The 19,409-nt window shown below is 38.1% G+C and overlaps 1 protein-coding gene across 8 annotated transcripts in view; it reads left to right on the top strand.

The window, feature by feature from the left end:
* The window catches only part of rapgef1b (Rap guanine nucleotide exchange factor (GEF) 1b), a 48,710-nt gene that overhangs the window by 7,915 nt on the left and 21,386 nt on the right, over positions 1-19,409 (top strand). For 7 of the 8 annotated variants that reach the window (XM_028026547.1, XM_028026544.1, XM_028026546.1 and 4 more), the window contains exons 2-3: positions 13,898-14,043; positions 16,387-16,565. In XM_028026547.1, the coding sequence (XP_027882348.1) occupies positions 13,898-14,043; positions 16,387-16,565 (325 nt within the window). The remainder of the gene's footprint in view (positions 1-13,897; positions 14,044-16,386; positions 16,566-19,409) is intronic. The other variant, XM_028026545.1, reaches the window with a different exon arrangement.

Here is a 19,409-nt window from a genome sequence, read left to right as displayed (position 1 = left end):
TTTTCCATTTGAATAATTTTTTTATACAATGAGATTTAGAAATGTGTTCAAAATGCAAATAAACAATTCAGTTCCTGTTTTAAATGAGAAAATAAACATCTTACTGCCTAAAATGCAATAACAGCATATCTTTAGCTGATCGTTTGTAGCAAGGGATGCATCTGCAGTGAAAAAATTACTTCTAATATCAAAATGTGAAATTCTCAACCCTTTCTGTTTGGCTTAACATCAGTGCAGCTGACTCTTTTTTTTGGTTAAACAATTCATTGGATAACAAATGGTGATTAAGAAAAATTTTTAAACTACTTTTTATACAGGATGCTTTAAGTAAACAGCAAAAAAGTTGTTATTTAAAACGTAACTGAGGTTCAGATGTATTAGATGACATTGCTTTTAAGTTCTTGGCTTGCTTGAACTTTTGCAGATCTCAATTGGCCTTTTTAAGTACTTTTCTTAAGATTTGATTTTAGAAATTAGGAACTCATGACTTCCTCCAACGTTTGATGTTATTGTCGAATGCTAAACTTAAGTTGTTTTGAACAATGAATTGTGCTTATTCTCTTGCTGGCTATATCGCCTGCAATATTACTCTTAATTTTGGCTTTTTAAATTTTTTTGTAAAGAAAATCCAAAATATGGAGATCCAGTAAAAATGTTTTTCTGTCTTTGCCTGGGCTGAGCTTGTCCACTCGCTGAGACCCTAAAGTGGCAGGGTGCCGGCGGACAATGAAGGGGAAGCTTTACAGTTGCTGCCAGTTTCCGACGCCACTCCAGATCAGGAATGAAAGGAGAAGTTGGCATCACTTGCAAACAAGTCACTGCTGTTGTCGAGGTAGATCTATGTTTAGACGCCTTTGTTTGTTTTTGGCTCCATCAATGACTGCGAATCCTTAGATTGATATCTTTTAATCCTGCTGGAACTGTAACGGATATAGTGACTTGCAGGCACACAAATTGTGTCAGCGTGCATCGACCCACTTCTTGTTGGATTTTTCTATTTTGATCAGATTTTAAAATGTAAAAAAATGCTGGCTAAATATTAACTTGAGAACGAAATATTGTAAATTTAGATTAATATAAATGTGCATTTATTACTCTCAATATAGATTAAACATGTGATCAAATTAAAATATTTTCGTTCAGCATCAGCACAAACCTTTGCAAATGCAGAAATGTCTTGTTATAGTTTTGTAGTTATGGGTTATGGGCGCCTATTAAGTTAATCAAATCAATGGCATGTTTATCTTTGAAGTGCAGTTAAAAGGAAGCAATTTGGCCATTCGGTTCATTCATTGGTGTGGCTGCCATGGATACATCCAAGGGAGTAAAGTTTGAGACCGTTAAGCTACAGTCGTTACAGCAGTTAGCTGTATCGCTAACCTCATGCCATCTTGTTTACTCGTTGCTTTGATACCACTTATGATTTGGCTTGTAACGCATTTGAGTGTCCTAGTTACTTGTGCGCGTACTAAAGTTGTGTGGAAAAGTTCACCTCCTTAACAAATGTAAGACTTTAATTTGAACATCACAAAATGTGACAACTTATTATTGTTCATGAACGTTTCAGGTGATTTTTATGCAACTCTTTCTCTGCTTGTGCAGTTAGTATTCAATTTTTGCCTCAGTTTTTCTCATCAGATGTCTTTCTAATGTGAAATAACTTGATTTAACATTGTAGCTAGTAGAATCCATATTGCCAGGCTTCAGGTTGGGCTTTATGTTCATTCGGTTGTAAGTCCTGACCAATCAACTGTGTCACTGGAAGGTGCAGGTTTCATATTTAAAAATGGCGAAAGCTCTTCCGTATACAATGTCTGTCATTTTTACGTTTTGGTGCGACAAATTCGTTTTTTAAAATTGAAATGTGGAAAAAAACTCTTTGAACTAATAGTTTGTCAAGAATTTTATTTTAAATAGAACTCTGTATAGACTCTGTAAGTCCTTATTTATGACTAAACTGAGACCCAAACGTAGCCATTAGCTTCAATCACAACAGTTTTGTTCTGCTTTGCTTCACCACAAACATAAAACAATAGGTTTTAAAGCAACCTGCCAGCTTTTCTTTTGTTTTAGTTTCTAATATATCAGTTGTATTGGACCTTCCCATCAGCCCTGTCCAGCCTTTGTGCACAAAGGTGTCAAGAGGTTGACAAGTAGGCCACTGTACAGACAGAATGAGCTTTGTGCAGCTCTCTAACAGGAGGAGAGTGGTACCACTCCTCACTGCTCGAGGCCATTTACTGTTTCCTATGTTTCTGTCTCTCTGTATCTGTCTTCTACTCAGTGCTGAAGTGATCGGTTCTATTGTGGCTGTTTGTCTCTGTGGGCAAGATCTGTCTCGTTTCTCGAGTGCTTTATAGTGAATGTTTGCTTTGTGCTCTCCTGCCAAGCAGCTGCCATTCTCTCAGAACTCCAAATTCAACCAGCAAATCAGCGTTGTTTTATTTTAGCTGTCGCAGTGTGTTCTCTGGTGCCGTTTGATGTCAGAGATCCTGACAAGTGGGGGTATTTATAGCTCTTTGTGGTTCTTTAGTATATTGGTTTCACCCGAGGGGAACCTGCTGCCTGCCAGCCGGTGCGCGCTCACTCTGCTGAAAGATTCAGTTCGAAAAGTGAGCTTTAAATGGAACCCTAAATAAAAAATTTTAAAAATGCAGTGATATGCTGCCAGAAGGTCACTTTAAGGATCAGGCTGCTTTGAGCTTTTTGGTGTGTCTGGGATAAATGAGGCGAACCATTTTGAGAGAGGCTTGAGAAAATCCAGAGACGTACCAATTTTAGGCAAGCCTGGACTGCGAAGAGGAAGCGGCACTCGATGATGGAGACAAGGGACAGGAAATTGTACCAGTGGCTTCGGCATCAGTAGGGAAGGAACAGGAGGGGTACCCAGGATGGAGTGTGTGTGCGTTGTGTGATTTCCCATTTTCAACAATTTGCATCATACAAATTTACACCCCACCCTGTCAGGAAGCTTGGTGAATGTGTGCTGGTCTTTGGAGTCTCATTTGGTACACAATGAAAGAATTAAGTTATTACTTGTATTTGCTGAGTTAAAGTTTTTTTTTTTAATGTGTACAAGAGAAAGTAATATGTCACTGTTATCAGGTTAAATAAGCAAACTCATGAAATTTCGGTTTGGATTACAAAATACAAAAGCACCAATTTATTACATTTTTTGGCACCTTTCATACATATTTGATGTCACATTAACAAATTTTGCTGGACGATAAATTATCCCAGACGTTAATGCGGTAAACTATAATGTTGTCTTGAGACCATTTTCAAGTAATATAGTGGTAATGGCATAATAACTAAAGAACACTCTCTTAAAGATCAATAACTTTTCATTTTAATGAACACTTAACAGTGGAACTGGAACACATTTTAAATATCCAAAAATAATTAAAGAACACAACTGAAACGACAAATGAAAAGATTTAAAATCTCTGTAAACAAAATTGTCCTTAGAAAAAGTGCTAGTTGAGACCAAAGCATCAGACTGAAGACTTTTGTCGTCCAGTTTTTAGTAGAAAGAGAGAGAATAGAGAAAAAACAATAAATGATGCAAATAGGAATTATTGAGCCCATTTTAATTTATCATGCGATTGTCTGACTTTTTGCTTATTGAAAGAAATCTAGACAGTGTTGAGGAACATCCCCAGACTTGCTTGTAAGATGACATCAATTTAATTTATTGCAGAAAAGGAAGTTGTAAACAAAGAGACAAATTTCAGTTTCCTAGACGTACAGCAAGTTGTTTACATAACATACTGATTGCTTTGCCACTGAATGTACAATCATCAAATAATGGAATTGTTTCTGCAACACAATGCACAGCATATATAGTCAATAGTGCATTGCAGTGGTGTGAGGATAGTGTTGATATTTTTTGGAAGCATTCAGGTTTTCAGAAATTGTTTGGAGAAAATGGCAAAAGCAGCCAAGTAGCACAGAGCAATCTACGTTCAAGACTCAAAACTGAAGCTGTTTTTTTGTTTTGTTTTTGTTTTTGTTTGTTCGTTTTTTATGGGAATCTGAAATGAAGTCAAACTTTCATTGAACTCCGGCTGTGCCAACGATAGAAACATCTTGTTTAGAGTAAATACAGACAGCATAGTGCAACTTAATTAAGCGTGTCAAAAAGGTGAGCACTATTTAATCTGGAGGCTCGTAGATTTTATGGTACATTACCAATGTTTCGCCAAACAGTGTTTTCCATTCCATTGTTTGCCGTCTCATTATCGCCGGGTTTTTAAAAGAAGCCGGGACCATCAAAAGCTTGCCGCTCGTGCGCCGCAGACTGTGTTCTGCTTGTCACTGGTGCTGTTGAAAAGTCGCGCCCCAGGGGCAATTCGCTCTTGCTTCTGCTTGCGGTTGAATGGCTTTTAGAGATGAATCGTGTGCTTATTTGTTAGTGTCACTGGATGTGAATGTGTGAGTGAAGGACCGTGTGTTCTGTTGTACACAGGACAATAGAATCAACTACTCCTTAGGGTTCGCTGCGTTACTTTCAATACAACCCCAATAAAGGGATTTGCCCAGAGCTCCCATGAATATATTCCATTAGCCTGTCCGGTGGCCGTAATGAGATGTCGACCCATATTGAAACCATCCGATTTGTACTCCAGCTGGCAGAGAGGCTGGATTATTTGAGCACACACACATTATCGTAGAGGTCAGTCACCGCCCAGAGTAAGCACATTGTGGCATGTTTTTCTTTTCTTTTTTTAAAATAGCTTTGTTAGAGTTGTTATGAAAAAGTAGAGGGGTACAGTAAGTGATGATGATGAACTCAGATAGCTTGGGGGTGAGTTTTAGTGTTCCAACTAAGCCAACAAAGGCTAAAAGTTTACTCCTCAACTATTTAGAGAAGTGAATTTTGGGGTGTACTTATTTGGTCGCAGTCTTATTATCTTGGTGTGCCATTGGAGGGTGTCAGAATTTGAGAATATTTTAGGGATCAGAGAGTTTCTGTATGTCCTACTGCTTCAGCTGTTGAAAGTGAATTGAAAGAGGATGTGGTTACTTTTTTAATATCGCCACTCTTACACATCCACATTTGTATTGATTCATACAGGAATGCTTTGCTCATTCTGAAAAGGAAAGTAAAGCATTAACTTGATTAACCTTTTCTTTTTATTAATTTAATATAATATCACTACTTTGTAGCAAAACCAAATTAAATGTATGACTAACAGGCTTTGTATTGCAGAAATCTTACTCACTGCTCTTAATATCTGCATAACCTTGCATTTCATCCAAACATTTAGTATTAAATACATGGGGAATTGTAACCTCAGAAACCCTGAGATCATGCATTGTAGCTTATTTTAAACGACTGTTATGGCTGTAATTTATGATTATTATTCTTTGTTCTACCTTGTTCGTCATGTTGCTGTAATGGTAGACTGCATATAAAATAACCGTGCAACTATGCCTGACGGTGGATGCGGATGGCAGTAAATGTACTGGCATTAGCTACTGCCTCTTTTCCTATTAAAATTCTGGTTTAGTTTTCATGGGCAAAGGCATGTTTCTTAATCCATATTGATGTTTCAAACAAACACTGAACAAGCATAGGTGTGTCACCTAGGGATTAGGTTGGATTTGGGTTTGTTTTGTTCTAACATTGCATGTTTGAATAATTAGTCAAGACACATGTTTCACATTGTAGTTTCACCTTACCACAGGTTTCAGGTGTATTTTTATTATTATTCTTTGCATATTTTTACACTTATTTGGGACTCGGCCCTAATAAAAATATGCATATTTCCCCCGTTACCGTGGCAATAAACCTGACAAAGTGGGCCAGGTGTTGTGCGTTTAGGGTAAATGTAATGATTTCTTTTTAGCTTGTCTCCTCAGTTTACCATGTTGTCTGATATAGTTTAGAACTGTTTTTACTCTCGAACGTAATCACATAAAGCAGTTAAGTATCTGATGTGGTGCTTTGTGATATGGATCTGCATTATAGATCGTCTTTACCATATGACACGCTCTGTTAGTCATGGATGACCAGGCTGTCTGTGCTCATACGCAGCAGCAGACAGAGGACCTCCATCCCCGCTCTGATATCTACTCCTGAGCTGACCCACTGCTGCTGGTTCTGCTTTGCTAGTCATTTACATACTAAAGAGCGTGTTTGTGGAAGCCGCTGACAGCATACCATAGCGCCTGTGGTTGATTTAAAAAAAAAAAATAATTTTTTATTGTAACCAAAAAAAAAGAAAAACAAGACGACACACGTGCCCTTGGACATTGAAAAAAAAAAGTGTAGTACAATAATTACATGTACTTTATATATTTCATCTAAAAGCTGCAAGCACTGATATAAACCACCTCATTTAGACTTTGATTGGATCCCAGTGCAGTATTGATAAATCTTTCTCACTGTTCACACATCATGCTTGCTTTGACTCCAGAAGTCATTATAAAGAATGCTAATAGGGAAATCAGTATAATGCATTGCAAACTGTATATGGACCATGTAGAAACCCTCTACGGTCTCATTTACTATTTTGTTTTGCAGAAAACAATATGTGTTAAGTGGGCTAAGCATTTAGCATCCACTTCATGTCATTTAGTTACTCAGTAAGTGAAGCTGATGCTCTCTTACTGAGTCTCCCTGTGGCTCTCTATTGAACACCATGCCTAAGCAGCACAGCTGGAAAGCTATAAAACACACCATTGGACTTCTGCCTCCATTACTTCGTAAATCAGCTGTAAGCCATGCGCCATACCAAGACTTTTCCTGTTGTTGCTGCTGCTGCTTTGCTACCACTCTAGTATTGTTGGTTTGCCTTAGATACCTACAAGTGCAACATACAATGTTTCCTGCATGTCTTCTGTCAGAGACCAATTTTTCTGTTTTAAAAACTAAACACAAACATTTAGAAATCCCTAAATAAAGAAATTAAATGATCACAATGACAGCGAATCAAATTTTTCCTGTTTAATTGCCAATTTTCCTAATTTGTCTGTTTTTCTGCTGGTATTTCTGTTTGTGTTTCACGCCATATTTTTTCACTCTTCATTGCTGCAGACAAAATGCAACTGACTGTACTCTCATTTAAAGACTAATGAAGTCCTATAGAGAGAATACATTTTTTTGGCAGCTTTAAAATCTTTGTTTTTGTAAAACATTGATGTGCTGGTTCCACTTTTAGTCATTATCTATTTTATTTAATAGAATTCTAGTGTTTCTAGCCTTCCTACTGTGTTACAGTCATCAATTAGTTATTTTAGCAGAGGCGAAGTCATGCCACACATTTTAATAAAAAGACAGTTATTTCAGAGTTGACATTTGAAGCCATCTTCAGCATCTTAATATTGAAAAAAACCAAGGATGGCATTACTAAACATCTAGGGACAGAGTGTTGGTGTTGGTGCAACCTGGTAGTGGTTAGGATGGTGCTTTCAACATCTTATTCCATAGTCTAGTAGAACTATTTAGTAACAAATGACTTATCATTTTATTTATTATGAATATGTAATTAAACTAAGTTCAATTTCTTTCATTTCGAAGATTTTTAAATAATGTCTCCCTTCATATGTAGAAAATCAAACGGCTGTAGGGAAACTGCATCTGGGATCAAAAATAATTTTTTGAATTGAATTTTCAGCAAAGGGCAATCAGTGAAATGCCTTGGTCAGCACTGTTTTCACTAGCCTGCACCCTATGTCTCCATGGTAACATGTTGCTTTACTGATGACTAATACTAGTCATACTAATAATAGGTTTTTGCTCAGATATGTGTCACAGCATCAAGACATAGAATTTTGCAGCATCCTTTTCTTTGTACGATGTTAGCCACCAGCTTGCTCATAGCTCTTGCTGTGTTTAGAGATGTTGCTATGGAATCAGTTCAAAACAAAAACATATCCACATCTTACTTCTGGCTATGCTACATGTGTAGTCTTTGCTCAGCTTAATCAGCAGGTGGCCATGCTGCTTCTCTTTCATATTAGTTTCTCTGTTATTGCTCATACATAATTCAGGCTTTTCCTAATCTCAGCTGAGAGAAAAAAACTATACATTGTAGAACATGCAATGATATATAAAATTATCTGAGAGAGAATTATTTTTATTATTCTTGTTAGTTTTTCAATCTTTAGGCAGAGTAGTAACAGTCCTATTACTTTGGAGTAGGGCTTTAAATCATTTTTATGCATTTTGTATTGCATTAATTAAATTCATACTTTCAGATCTGTTTTTTTTTCACCATCTGTTTTCTCTTCTCCAAAGCTCAAACAATGACCTTTCCCACTCTTATTGCACTCCTCCTGAAGCCGGGAAAACATGTCAGTTTAAGCGCAGGGTTCACATACACTTCCATAGACATAAGGTTCAGGAGGAGATGGCAGCTGTTTGTGTAACCCGAATCACAAACTCTGCTCTGTATCGTTTCACCCTGCAATCATCCTGTTCTAAGGGTGGAAGGAACTTGTGATGGACGCACCAGCTGTCTTAGAAGGGTAACACCTTAACTTTTAAGGTTTTAATCTTTTCATACAGAACTGGACCAAACGCGCACAACCACCCAACAACTGCACTCACTGCCAGGAATTGGTCTTACAGTTATTAACGTCAGCGATTAACATTTTGTGGCCAATTCAAAATGAAAGATACATTCTAGCATTCCTGACATAGTTATTAATTACTTTTATTAGGATCAAAAGCATAAGGGAGCTGTTGCTGTAAAACATTGCAAAAGAGATAGAAAGCGCAAAATGATAAAACCAATTAACTTTAATATATTTTGTCCAGCCTTCCTGTTATCTACTGAAACCTCTCTTGTGCTCTCTCAGAGCTTGAATCAACTGGACATGCTATCAGAAAGCTTTCTTTTAAACAGGCTGCTACATCACTATGCATAACCTGACTTCATGTATACCTCACTAACGTTGAAAATAGATGCCTTAGGGTGTTTTCCACTCGTGGTAGTCTGATAGACTCGGTTCGATTGGAGACTACAATTTGTGTTCACACTGCACTATGTCAAACAATCCAAACTAATTAAAAACCTCTTCACCTGTGGCCTGTGGTGGCGCTGGACCAAGAACCGCTGACGGAAACACCAGAAAAATCTTTGAATAAGACACTGAGCACAACTTCCTTCTTCGTGAATTGTAAACAAAGAGTAGGGTCAGATTTTAGCGGTTGTAACATAGCTTTTTTGCAAAAGACCGCGAGCCATTTCTCCCGCTAGCGCTCAACATGCCCGTTTGTTTTGGTTCCATTTACCCAGAATGCCCTGCGCTATAGTTGCTTTGTGCTTTTGGAGCGGTCTTTGATACTCTTGACATTCACATTCAAACTACACCAGAGTTCACTTCTTTTGAACTGAAACCTTAATGGTTTAGCGGACCACAGTTTGCTTTTTTTCCCCCTCATCAGAGTATGATTATGCATTCACACCTCCCTAAATGAACCAGACTTTCTAAGAAGACAAACTAGACTTTAAGTTTGACCAATCAAAGCTGGTGTAGGCATACACAATGAAGGCTTAGCATGGGACAATAAACTGGCAATGTTAGAGATCAGGTTTACTGCCAACCTAAATTAGTATTCAGGTTAATGTTTATGGATGCACCTAGTCAAAATACACTCACATTTTCTACAGTGGGTGTGTGTTTGTTTACTGATTGTGCAACAAAGCCTTGCCTTGAGCAGCTTGAATGCTCTCTAGACTCTCACACCGCAAATCAGTCTGCAGTGTGTTTTGTTAAAGATTTGCAGGGTTTGTAGTACTTGTTTTTAAAGATCTACAAGTATCAAAGAATTTTAAAAAAATTAACGGCTAAAAGAACATTTAATCTACTCAATATCTCACTGGACCCGGTCGTCAGTGAGCCTTGGCTTTCTCTTGTATCCCTTTTGATGTCAACATAGGCTACTTCACGATACCTGTGTCGTCGCTTGGATGGCTGAAAGAAAAGTTTTCACTGTGAGCTTTCTTTCACTCTTTTGCTTAGTCCATGACTGGTCCAATTCAGTACAAGAGACATTACAGCCCATGACCTCACCCGCTTACAACTCTGGCCAGCGGCAGACAGGAAGCCGCAGAGAGCAGGAGCGATGGCCTGGCTGCTGAATGGTGAACGCAGAGAGGTCTGCTTGACCATAACAGAGAACCTCACTGTATTCCCCCTCTCTAGTCTATGCACTCCCCACTGACTCTGTTTCACACAGCTTATTTTATTTCTTTTGTCCATGTAATGTTCATGCTAGAGCAGGGGTGCCCAAAGTCGGTCCTCGAGGGCTGGCATCCTGCATATTTTAGTTCTTTCCCTAGTTTAACGCACCTGGATCCAATGATGGATCCAGGTCTAATTTACATTAGAAGGCCTAAGAAGAACATTGACATGCTGAAAAGGTTGTTACTACCACCAGGGAGAGAACTAAAATGTGCAGGATGCCGGCCCTCGTGGACTGACTTTGGGCACCCCTGCGCTAGAGGCTTGATTTTCTATTGGAGAGGCGTTTGCATCCAGAGAACCATTCTCAGACAGCAAAACTTCAGGGACTGTGATGATGTCTGCCGAACCAGCTGCATCGAGCACGGTGGTGAATCATTTCACTCATGGCAGCTTTGCTCTACTCCGCAGCTGCAGACTTGGATGTAGTCCTTGTGGGACTTTGTAAGCTGGAACTGAATGTCCAGCAAACTCTCGGTGTCTGCTCTCATGGCTCTGCTCTAGTGTACGCCCCATCCCGAGGTTTGAACAGATTTTTGGAGGGTACAGTTTTTATTCTTCAGCCCGTTGGATGGAGTCTTCATGCAATAGATGCCCCTGCCTGTCACAGATGACACTAAGATGCTAAAGAGCAACACAGCACAGAAAAAAAAGGAAAAAAATGGAAAGAAGGAAATGGAGATTTATCAAAACTGATATCGTCATCACAATACTTACCAGTGATATCCCTATCATATGTTTTTCTGACATATGATATATTCAAATTTAAAAAGTAGCTTGTCATCTATGTAAAGAAATTAAATAATTAGGGATATAGTGATAAATTCGCCCCCGATTTCCTTGGTTTTGGGTGAACCTCCGATACTTGCACGAGAAACAAATCTTGTCTACCTCCGCAAATCTCTGAAAATCAGCAACTGTCCCTTTTTGCGCTGCTGTGATAGGCAACTGACTGACAGATGACACCAGGTCACATCAGCTGATAAGCGGTTAACAATAGTTACCCACTGTTGTACCCTATAAATAATACAAGGTTGGCTGAAGAAGTAAAATCCCCTTCCAGTGTGTCTTCTAACCTCTTCATTCATAGAAACACCATTTTTTATGTGGTAATACTGCAATGCATATTGCATATTGCATATTGCAATTCAGACAGTAGAGATAAGGAGATAAGGAAGACTAGGACAACTCTCCAGTTGTCCTAGTCACAGCATCTTGTCCTGCCTCTGTCTCATTTAATCCTGCCAGACTGACTAGATGGTGTTTAACTTTTTCTTCTTTTTTTTACCATCAATTTTCTAAAACATATCGAGATTTTTTGGTTTTCTCTGCTTGAGTTTGGTGACATAATGACTACTTATAAAACTAGATGTAATTGTATCTTTTTGTTGTTGTTTTTTTTGAACCAGCAAAGGCAGCATATTTATGTGTAGAGAATAATTTTGGCTCCCATATTCATGTGACTGATTTGACCCATTTGGAAACTGAAAACTAGGTCAAATGAATTTTAAAGGTAAAGAGGTGCCAAGAGGTACATTTCCAGTAACTCTGCACATTATTAAATCAGCGTTGCAGCATAAATAAGTCACTCACTTTGACAAAGCAGCCAGTGTTTTTGTAGTTTTTGCTCTAAATTGCAAAATACATGGTTTCTCCCTCCCCCCCCCCCCCCCCCCCCCCCCCCTGACTGTTCAATGTAAAACAAGAAGAATCCGTTCTTCATATCCCTCTTGCATCTCCGGATCAGGAGGAATTGCTGCTGGGACCGTTCCTCATCAACATTTTTAATGAGACACACAGCCGTGTTTGGCTGCTACAGCGCTCTTTAGCTTCCACTCAGGGTTGAGGATGAGGGAGATTAAGGGCAGAGAGCAGAAACAGAGGGGCGGATATGTGCACGGCCCGTTGATCGATGGGGCCGATGAAAGCGCGGCATGGCTGGAAGTGTGTTGTGTGCCGTTTACCTGCTGTTGATTGCTGTTCGACATTGTTTTGTTCATTTTTTACGCCGCTGGCCCTGGAATGCCAGTTCCCGCTGTCGTTGAGCTAAGGGGAGATCACCGCAGATAGAGGGGTAATTTTGTCACTGATAAAACCCACACTTCCTGCTGACTCCCAGTGCTGTTATTAGCGTTTATCTCTTGAATTACTTTGGGGTAGCGATATAGAGAGGGAGAAAGAGGTGAAAACAAGCAATGAGCAAGCAAAGGATTACACAGAAATCAAGAGGTGCTCAATGTTCAAATACAGCTGGCTGGCACTTCTTCAGTTGCATCATATTAGTAAATCATTTAGCCATAATAAAGCTACCGTTAGTTGTGTGACTTGGACCAGTTTTATTCCTCTATTCATCCCTCTTGAGTCAATACTTGATATAAGAACGTTTCCCATCAATTACAGCAGCAATAAGGCTTTTGGGGATCTTTTTACTAGATTTCCAGAGACTGAAATGGCTCCCCTTCCTATTTAGCAAAATAGTTTAATCTCAGTCTGGTTGAACGGAGAGCATCTGAGGACAGCAGTTGCCTAGTCATGGCCTCCATTAAGCCTGCATTAAGAGTCCTCCCAGGATGTTGCGATAGCAACTATTAATGCAAATTCAGTCATCGTTTTCAAATTTTGCACGGACTTGAAATTTTCACCAGTCATAGCAACTTTTTTTGCAAACTGATCAATAATGTTAACATTTTCTGCCTTTCCTTCTTTTTTGACTAATCACTGCATCTCAACTGAATTTTCACTTAGCCTCCTTCTAATTTAACTTTTGGTTTCATGACATCTCTTGAAAGCCGAACCTGCAAGATGAAAGCTCGTGGTGCTAAATGGTGACAATTGTATTTTTTTTTTCTTTTGTAAAAAGTTATTTTAAGATGTGCTGTAGGATTTGCTTGTACAGTGTGTACAGTTTATTTTGACTTGAATGACCAATATGAAATTCTTCTTTTGCACTTTGACAACTCCTCACTGTATGATTTTGTTTGTATTAAGGGTTCTGTTTCAAGAAGGTACTTGAAAATGTTATTTTTTGACTGCAACCTTTTAAAATGGTGCCATAAAATCAGTAATTTTCAGCAATCTAAAAAAAAAACATTACAACATCATGAAGGACTAGTGTGATTAAGCTCCACCTTCCCATCAATTCTAAGTTTCATAGAACTGATACTGTGGGGAAATAAGGCATCCCCATAGCATCATACTGCCACATCAATTTTAGGCTGAATATTACACTTTCTGTCTCTGTTCTCTGTAAATGAATCAAATTGGCAAGTAATTTAACTCTAGTAAACTAGTGGTCATTGTTTTCATTCTGGCCATGTTTAACTGTTCTGTTCTTGCCTTTGACTCTCACACACACACACACACACACACACACACGTAGGGGCCGCTGGAAGAGCCTTGACTGTCTGACAGATTTACATCCAAGACAAACAGATCAGATGAAATACAGATGCTGCACATACTTGATAAAAATCCCTGGTGCACCGGCGTCTTAAGATTCCACTTTCGTTCCGGCATCTCGCTTGTGTCCACATCTGATTCTCTCTTTAGCTCCGTTTCACAAGAGCGCCATTGTGAGATAGTGGATTCAGCTCTTCACTGAGCTTGTGCCATCTGTTTATAGATCATTTCCATTCTCTCCCCTCAAGCATGTTTACGCCGTGACTGACCACTCGACTTCCTGTTTTCCTTCTGTCCACAGATTCGCAACGATCCCATCTGTCCACTTTCACCATGATACTGAAGGACAAGTTCCACTCACCCAAGATCAAGAGGACTCCATCCAAGAAGGCAAAGCAGCTGCAGCCAGAGCCAGCAGCCAAGAGTGCTGAGAAACCTGCAAACAAGGTGACTGTGCACCTTGTTACCCATCTCTTATGGGAAATTTATATATTTTCCTACCTACACTGTTTGTTTAGGATTCTATTGTTTTCCCGTTCTGTGTTTTGTGCTCGCTGTGGCCTTGTGTCCCCACTGCGGCCTTGTGTGAGAGTTTTCCTGTGGGTTCCCACAGTTTTCCAGTTGCTGTGGAAGCAGGCTCCATTAGAGCAGATGTTTTAGTTTATAAAGACACCAGTGACTCTTCCCTTCTTCCCGAATGAGCAGCTCTGGTCCGTCTTTAGGGTTCAGTGTGTGCGAGTTTATTTGCCAGGATGATGCAATGAAACTTGGGACATTGTTTTGAATGAGGCTTTAAACAAGGCGTAGCTTGGCAACAGTTATCAAGATATTGGAAAGTTTTGAAAATGTAGATTCAAAACTGTAAGAAATGTTCTATCTCGGTTTCTATGAGCCTTTGTTTTGTTTTTAACAATATCCCGTTGTAAGTATCAAAATGTCCAGAATATGTACTTTATGGCCCATATCTTCAAATATTCAGAGAATTTGAATCTAAAATTGGTTTGGGAAATACTTCAGTTTGCCTTCACTTTCAAAATGTGGAGGCAAAGAAATAAACCAATGCAATGATATTTGTGGATTTTTTGTTTTTATGTAAAAGTGCTAAATTTCTCCTTACTGTTTAATGTAATTTCTGGACCACTGAGCATACCTGATATAAGCAACACCCACGAACTGTAAAAAGACAACAACAAAAAATACAAATATGTACACACACTTGTGCATAAACTGCAAGTGTCCCATGTTGTAACATGGGATTTTTACACAGAAAACATTTTCTTTCTGTGTAAAAAGAAAAAAAAGATTTTCTGGGATTTTTGGTACATATTTCATGAACTTGTAATGAAATATTTCATATTCAATAAAATATGTACCGGTAAGATGCACAAATGTGTTAATGCTTTTTGCCAAACAGTGCCTGCAATACGGCTGCTTAAAAAAAATAAAATTGAATTAAATTCAATAGCCTACTAGGAAAAGTCATTGATCACTATCTTCATGTTCCTCCTGCACACTACAACCATTGAAGACATCTTCATCAGTGTTGTAATTGAGCAGCCTCTGAATCACTCTGTGACACACTTCCTCAGTCTCTCTTTTGTTGTCACTCTCAATGCATCACTTTTCAGGGCACGTGAAACATGTAGCTGCTTATAGTTTGGAAACTACGTTATATTTATTGTGCAAATACGGCAGTGGTGATATTTTTACAGAAGAAAACTGGAAGGATTTTAACAGCGGCTTCTAAACTTTTTAACTTCAGACTAAGGTAGCGCAATTTGAAAGAAAATATTTAATTACTATTACTTTACATCACTGCTGCTAAAAATTGTGATTTACCTTCAATTTCTAGATTATTTTCTGTCTTTCCAAATTGAAGAACATTCCCAACTCTCTCTGAGCTTTAGCATCTTGACTACTTAAGAAAGACATCTAGTGTTGGCCCTAAGAGTAAATTGACTCCATCCATATGAATATATGGACCATATGAATTATTAATGTGAGAGCTTAAATGCATGACACTAGAAATATACTATCTTACCAAATACTGCTTCCACGCAGTCCTTCGTGTTTGTAAAATGACATGCTGGTACTGCGATAATGATTTGCAGTTTGATTTATTGTGCTGCTCTACTTCAGCCTTCCTTTTGATCCTAAATGACAATATAAACACATCAATAGTGTGAATATTATTTTTATCTATTTGTTACATCTCGTTATTATTTTTATTTACATTTCTGAAGAGGATCTTAAAACCCAACAGTTTTTGATTCCTGACTGAACTTGTCACAATAAGCAATCAACCTTATGGTAAATTAAAATGAGCTCAATAATTTCCATTCTGGCTGTTTTATGAAGGGCAATTTGGTTTACAGATATGAATCCATTTTATTCATGGTTTCTGTTCTGTGTGTATTCATTGTTTTTGCTTGTTTTTTATTTTGCATATTTAAAATGCCAGTTTTAATGTTGTGTTCTTTACACAATGAAAGTTTATTGGTCTTTCAGTGGGGCAAACTTACAATATTGTATTTGAAAATAGGATCAAAACAACAATATTATCGTTTATTGTAATAGTTACTGGAACAATTTGTTGTCCATCACAATTTGTTATTGTTACAGGCCTATGTTTTATTGTTAAGATCCTTAAGGAACCACTGACTTGGAGAACTGTGATACTAGATATATTGGCTTTCTATAATAAGGGTGAATTATTGTTAGTTGGCATTGAAAATGTCAGTGGTTACATCCAAAGCTACTATTTGATGACGCATCCACTTTTCTTCTCAGAAGGTTAGCAGACTGGAGGAGCACGAGAAGGAGGTGGTCAGCGCTCTGAAATACTTCAAGACAATCGTGGACAAAATGGTGGTGGAGAAAAAAGTGCTGGAAATGCTGCCGGGCTCCGCCAGCAAGGTCCTCGAAGCGATTTTACCTCTGGTCCAAGTCGAGGCCCGGATACAGCATAGGTATGTATGAAAGTAACCACTGCTGAAATTCTGGACTACCTGAAGAGTTCATCTTCAGTTTAATCTACAGCAATCTGTTTTCTTTTACTGTATATGTACATTTATCCAGCATATTTATTTATTTTGTGCCTTGGGACAGTTTATAGCAGACAGGGAATTTTATAGGATGTTGACTTTTCTGACCAAAATTGCTTGTTTCGTGGCTGACATTCTTCATTTTTTTAGCTTCTCATACATTTAATGTGGGGCTTGCAGTTGACATCTTATTGACTTATTCGGTACAAAGGTTATACTTTCAGATTTAATGCGAGTCATTTTCTTTTACTTTTGTTTCTGGCTTGTATGAGCCAAACCTCGGAAAGAAATCTCACCTGCAGTTTTTTTTTGTTTTGTTTTGTTTTTGTGGACTGTCGGGGCATGTTGGAACCTCTCTGTCTTTTGTCTTTATCCTTTCCGTCTCCATCAGTGCTGATAAAGGAATGGAGGCCAAAGGTGGTGGATTTTTTTGTCTTTTCACCCACAGCCCTGTATCTAGAAGCAGTAGATATTTAGTTGCTGTAACACTCATGACCTCAGCCTGTGAAGTAGAATCCTACTAGTTTACAGCTGGCGTTTTTTCACCTAGATTTGAGTTTTGGTGAATTGAACTGTTTTATGCCAAAACATGTTAACACGGCTTCTCCATCTAAAAGCGCCTATTTTCCAAAAGTAGAGTTTTATTATTCTATAAAAGCTAGACTCAAAGTTGCTTCCTTTGTTAGGTTAACAGTATACCCAGCTGTATTGTAACCTATAGCTCATATCTTTCCATCCCTCAAATCCTTCTAATTCCAGTAGATTCAGCTGTCTCCCACTTACTTCAGGGATAAGCCCTGCAGAGACAGTCGAAGAATATTCCGGCGGTGTGAATCAGTCGCAACACGTTGCTACAGGCTTATGCCACACCTTAGCATTGGGTCTGAATGCACAACGAGCTGCTTGGAGAAACAACATCCCTCTTCCATGTGTTGCTATCCATGCTGCTCTCAAGGCTACAAAGCTTACTTTAATACACCACACACATCTCTCATGGCTGACCAAAAAGTCAGCAGTTGGCGTAGCGTACCTTGCAAAAGTATTCCTTCTCTTTGAACGCTTTCACGTTTTGACTACGCCCACAAATGTCAGAGTATTTTGTTGTGATTTTATGTGATGGACTAGCAAAAAGTAGCAAAAAATAATTTTTGTCAATAATTTGTCTACCAGTTTTGCATATCTAAAACCTTGCCTTTTTTTGCCAAATCTTTCTCTCAAAAAAGTCATGTTGTATATTAAGTGTGTGTTAATAGCAGAGCTGGATTTAAGACCATCTTTATATGTTGTTGCATTTATTGCGATCACAATAAAAGTGACAATATAAAGTATTGAAATATTTTTCGTACGGTTATGACTGCAGGTTACTGCATTCATTGGAAGCTTAACAAGCACAAATATTGCTCTTTTTAGATTGTAACAATTATGAAGTGGGATACATGAAGACACCAGTTACATTAGGAAGTGTTTCTTGTAAACAAGTTTTGATTCAAGCAGTTTTTTCATGGAATAAATTGATTTTCCATGACAGAATCTCTAAGGAAATACTAGTGATGATTTTTTTTTATAATTTAGTTGGAAATCATGTTTTTTCATAAATTTAAACGTCCAACAGAAGGAAATGTATCCATCTTTGCTTGGAAAGTATGTGTTTCTTTCTTTTAAACCTAAAAACAGATATAGAATGGGGTTATTTAAAAAATAACAACAAATTCTCAGAAGCAAGTATTTATAAACAACAATTGCAGCTTTTATGGCTCGGAACAAATCTTAATTAGCTGGACTAGAGGCAAATATGGCTCTTAAAACTGTAAAGGTTGCAGACCGGTGGTTTAGATGGATGACTAGGCCTGTCACGATAGCAAATTTTGCTGAGCGATTAATTGTCTCAAAAATTATTGCGATAAACGATAATATTGTTTGAAGACCTTTTTACACTGATTTAATGGAAATGACGTAATAATGCATGCGATTTCCTGCCAAAGATAGATACACTTTATTTTCAAAAGAACACTAAACACTGGAACTGATAAACAAAATAAACAAACAACCAAAAACAAAAATAAAATGGATTCTCGGTCTCTATTAATAAAAAATGTACTTGAATAAAAACTAAACAACATAAAGCCAAAGTGGAAATAAATACTGCATTCAACCAAAAGAGTGCAGATTATGAAGTCTGTATATTATGTTGCCCTTCAGTAATAATTAGATTTAAATAGAGAAGATGGGCACATCGACTACCTGATGCAATAGTTCACACTACATAATTTTTTGCTCCTATTTTTCCCCTTACAACAATCTTAAAACGTTGGTCTTTCTAAGATTATGTGGCGTGTTACTGTAGATCCTCGTTGCCGCTCCGGTCTAAATCAGGGGTTTTCCCTGACTGGGAGCTTTAACGCCACCTGTTGAGCCTTTTTTCATTCAGTGTCATTAACAGAAAGAGAAAAAGGCCGGAAGAGACGATAATGCCGATAATTGAAATGACGTCGATAGTTTTAATTTATCGTACGATTAATTGATTTATCGTTTATCGCGAAAGGCCTATGGATGACCATGTCTTTGTAGGTATTTAATCATTCCTAGTAAATGGGGCTGAATGCAAATTCACTTACTACACTTTTGTGATGAAGTGTATAAAATTCCTACAAGATACATTGATGTTTATTAATTTTGCAAAGTCCTGCTAGGGGAGTTTTGCTGTTGTTTCTTGGGTTATTTCATACAGTGTCTTCCTGTAGCGTGTTTTCTCATCTAAAATAGTTTTTT

The sequence above is a fragment of the Xiphophorus couchianus genome, chromosome 8 (genome assembly GCF_001444195.1).
Source record: "Xiphophorus couchianus chromosome 8, X_couchianus-1.0, whole genome shotgun sequence".
Taxonomy (NCBI): domain Eukaryota; kingdom Metazoa; phylum Chordata; class Actinopteri; order Cyprinodontiformes; family Poeciliidae; genus Xiphophorus; species Xiphophorus couchianus.
The sequence above is the reverse complement of the archived record's forward strand: the minus strand, read 5'-3'. Positions and strand labels throughout refer to the sequence as shown.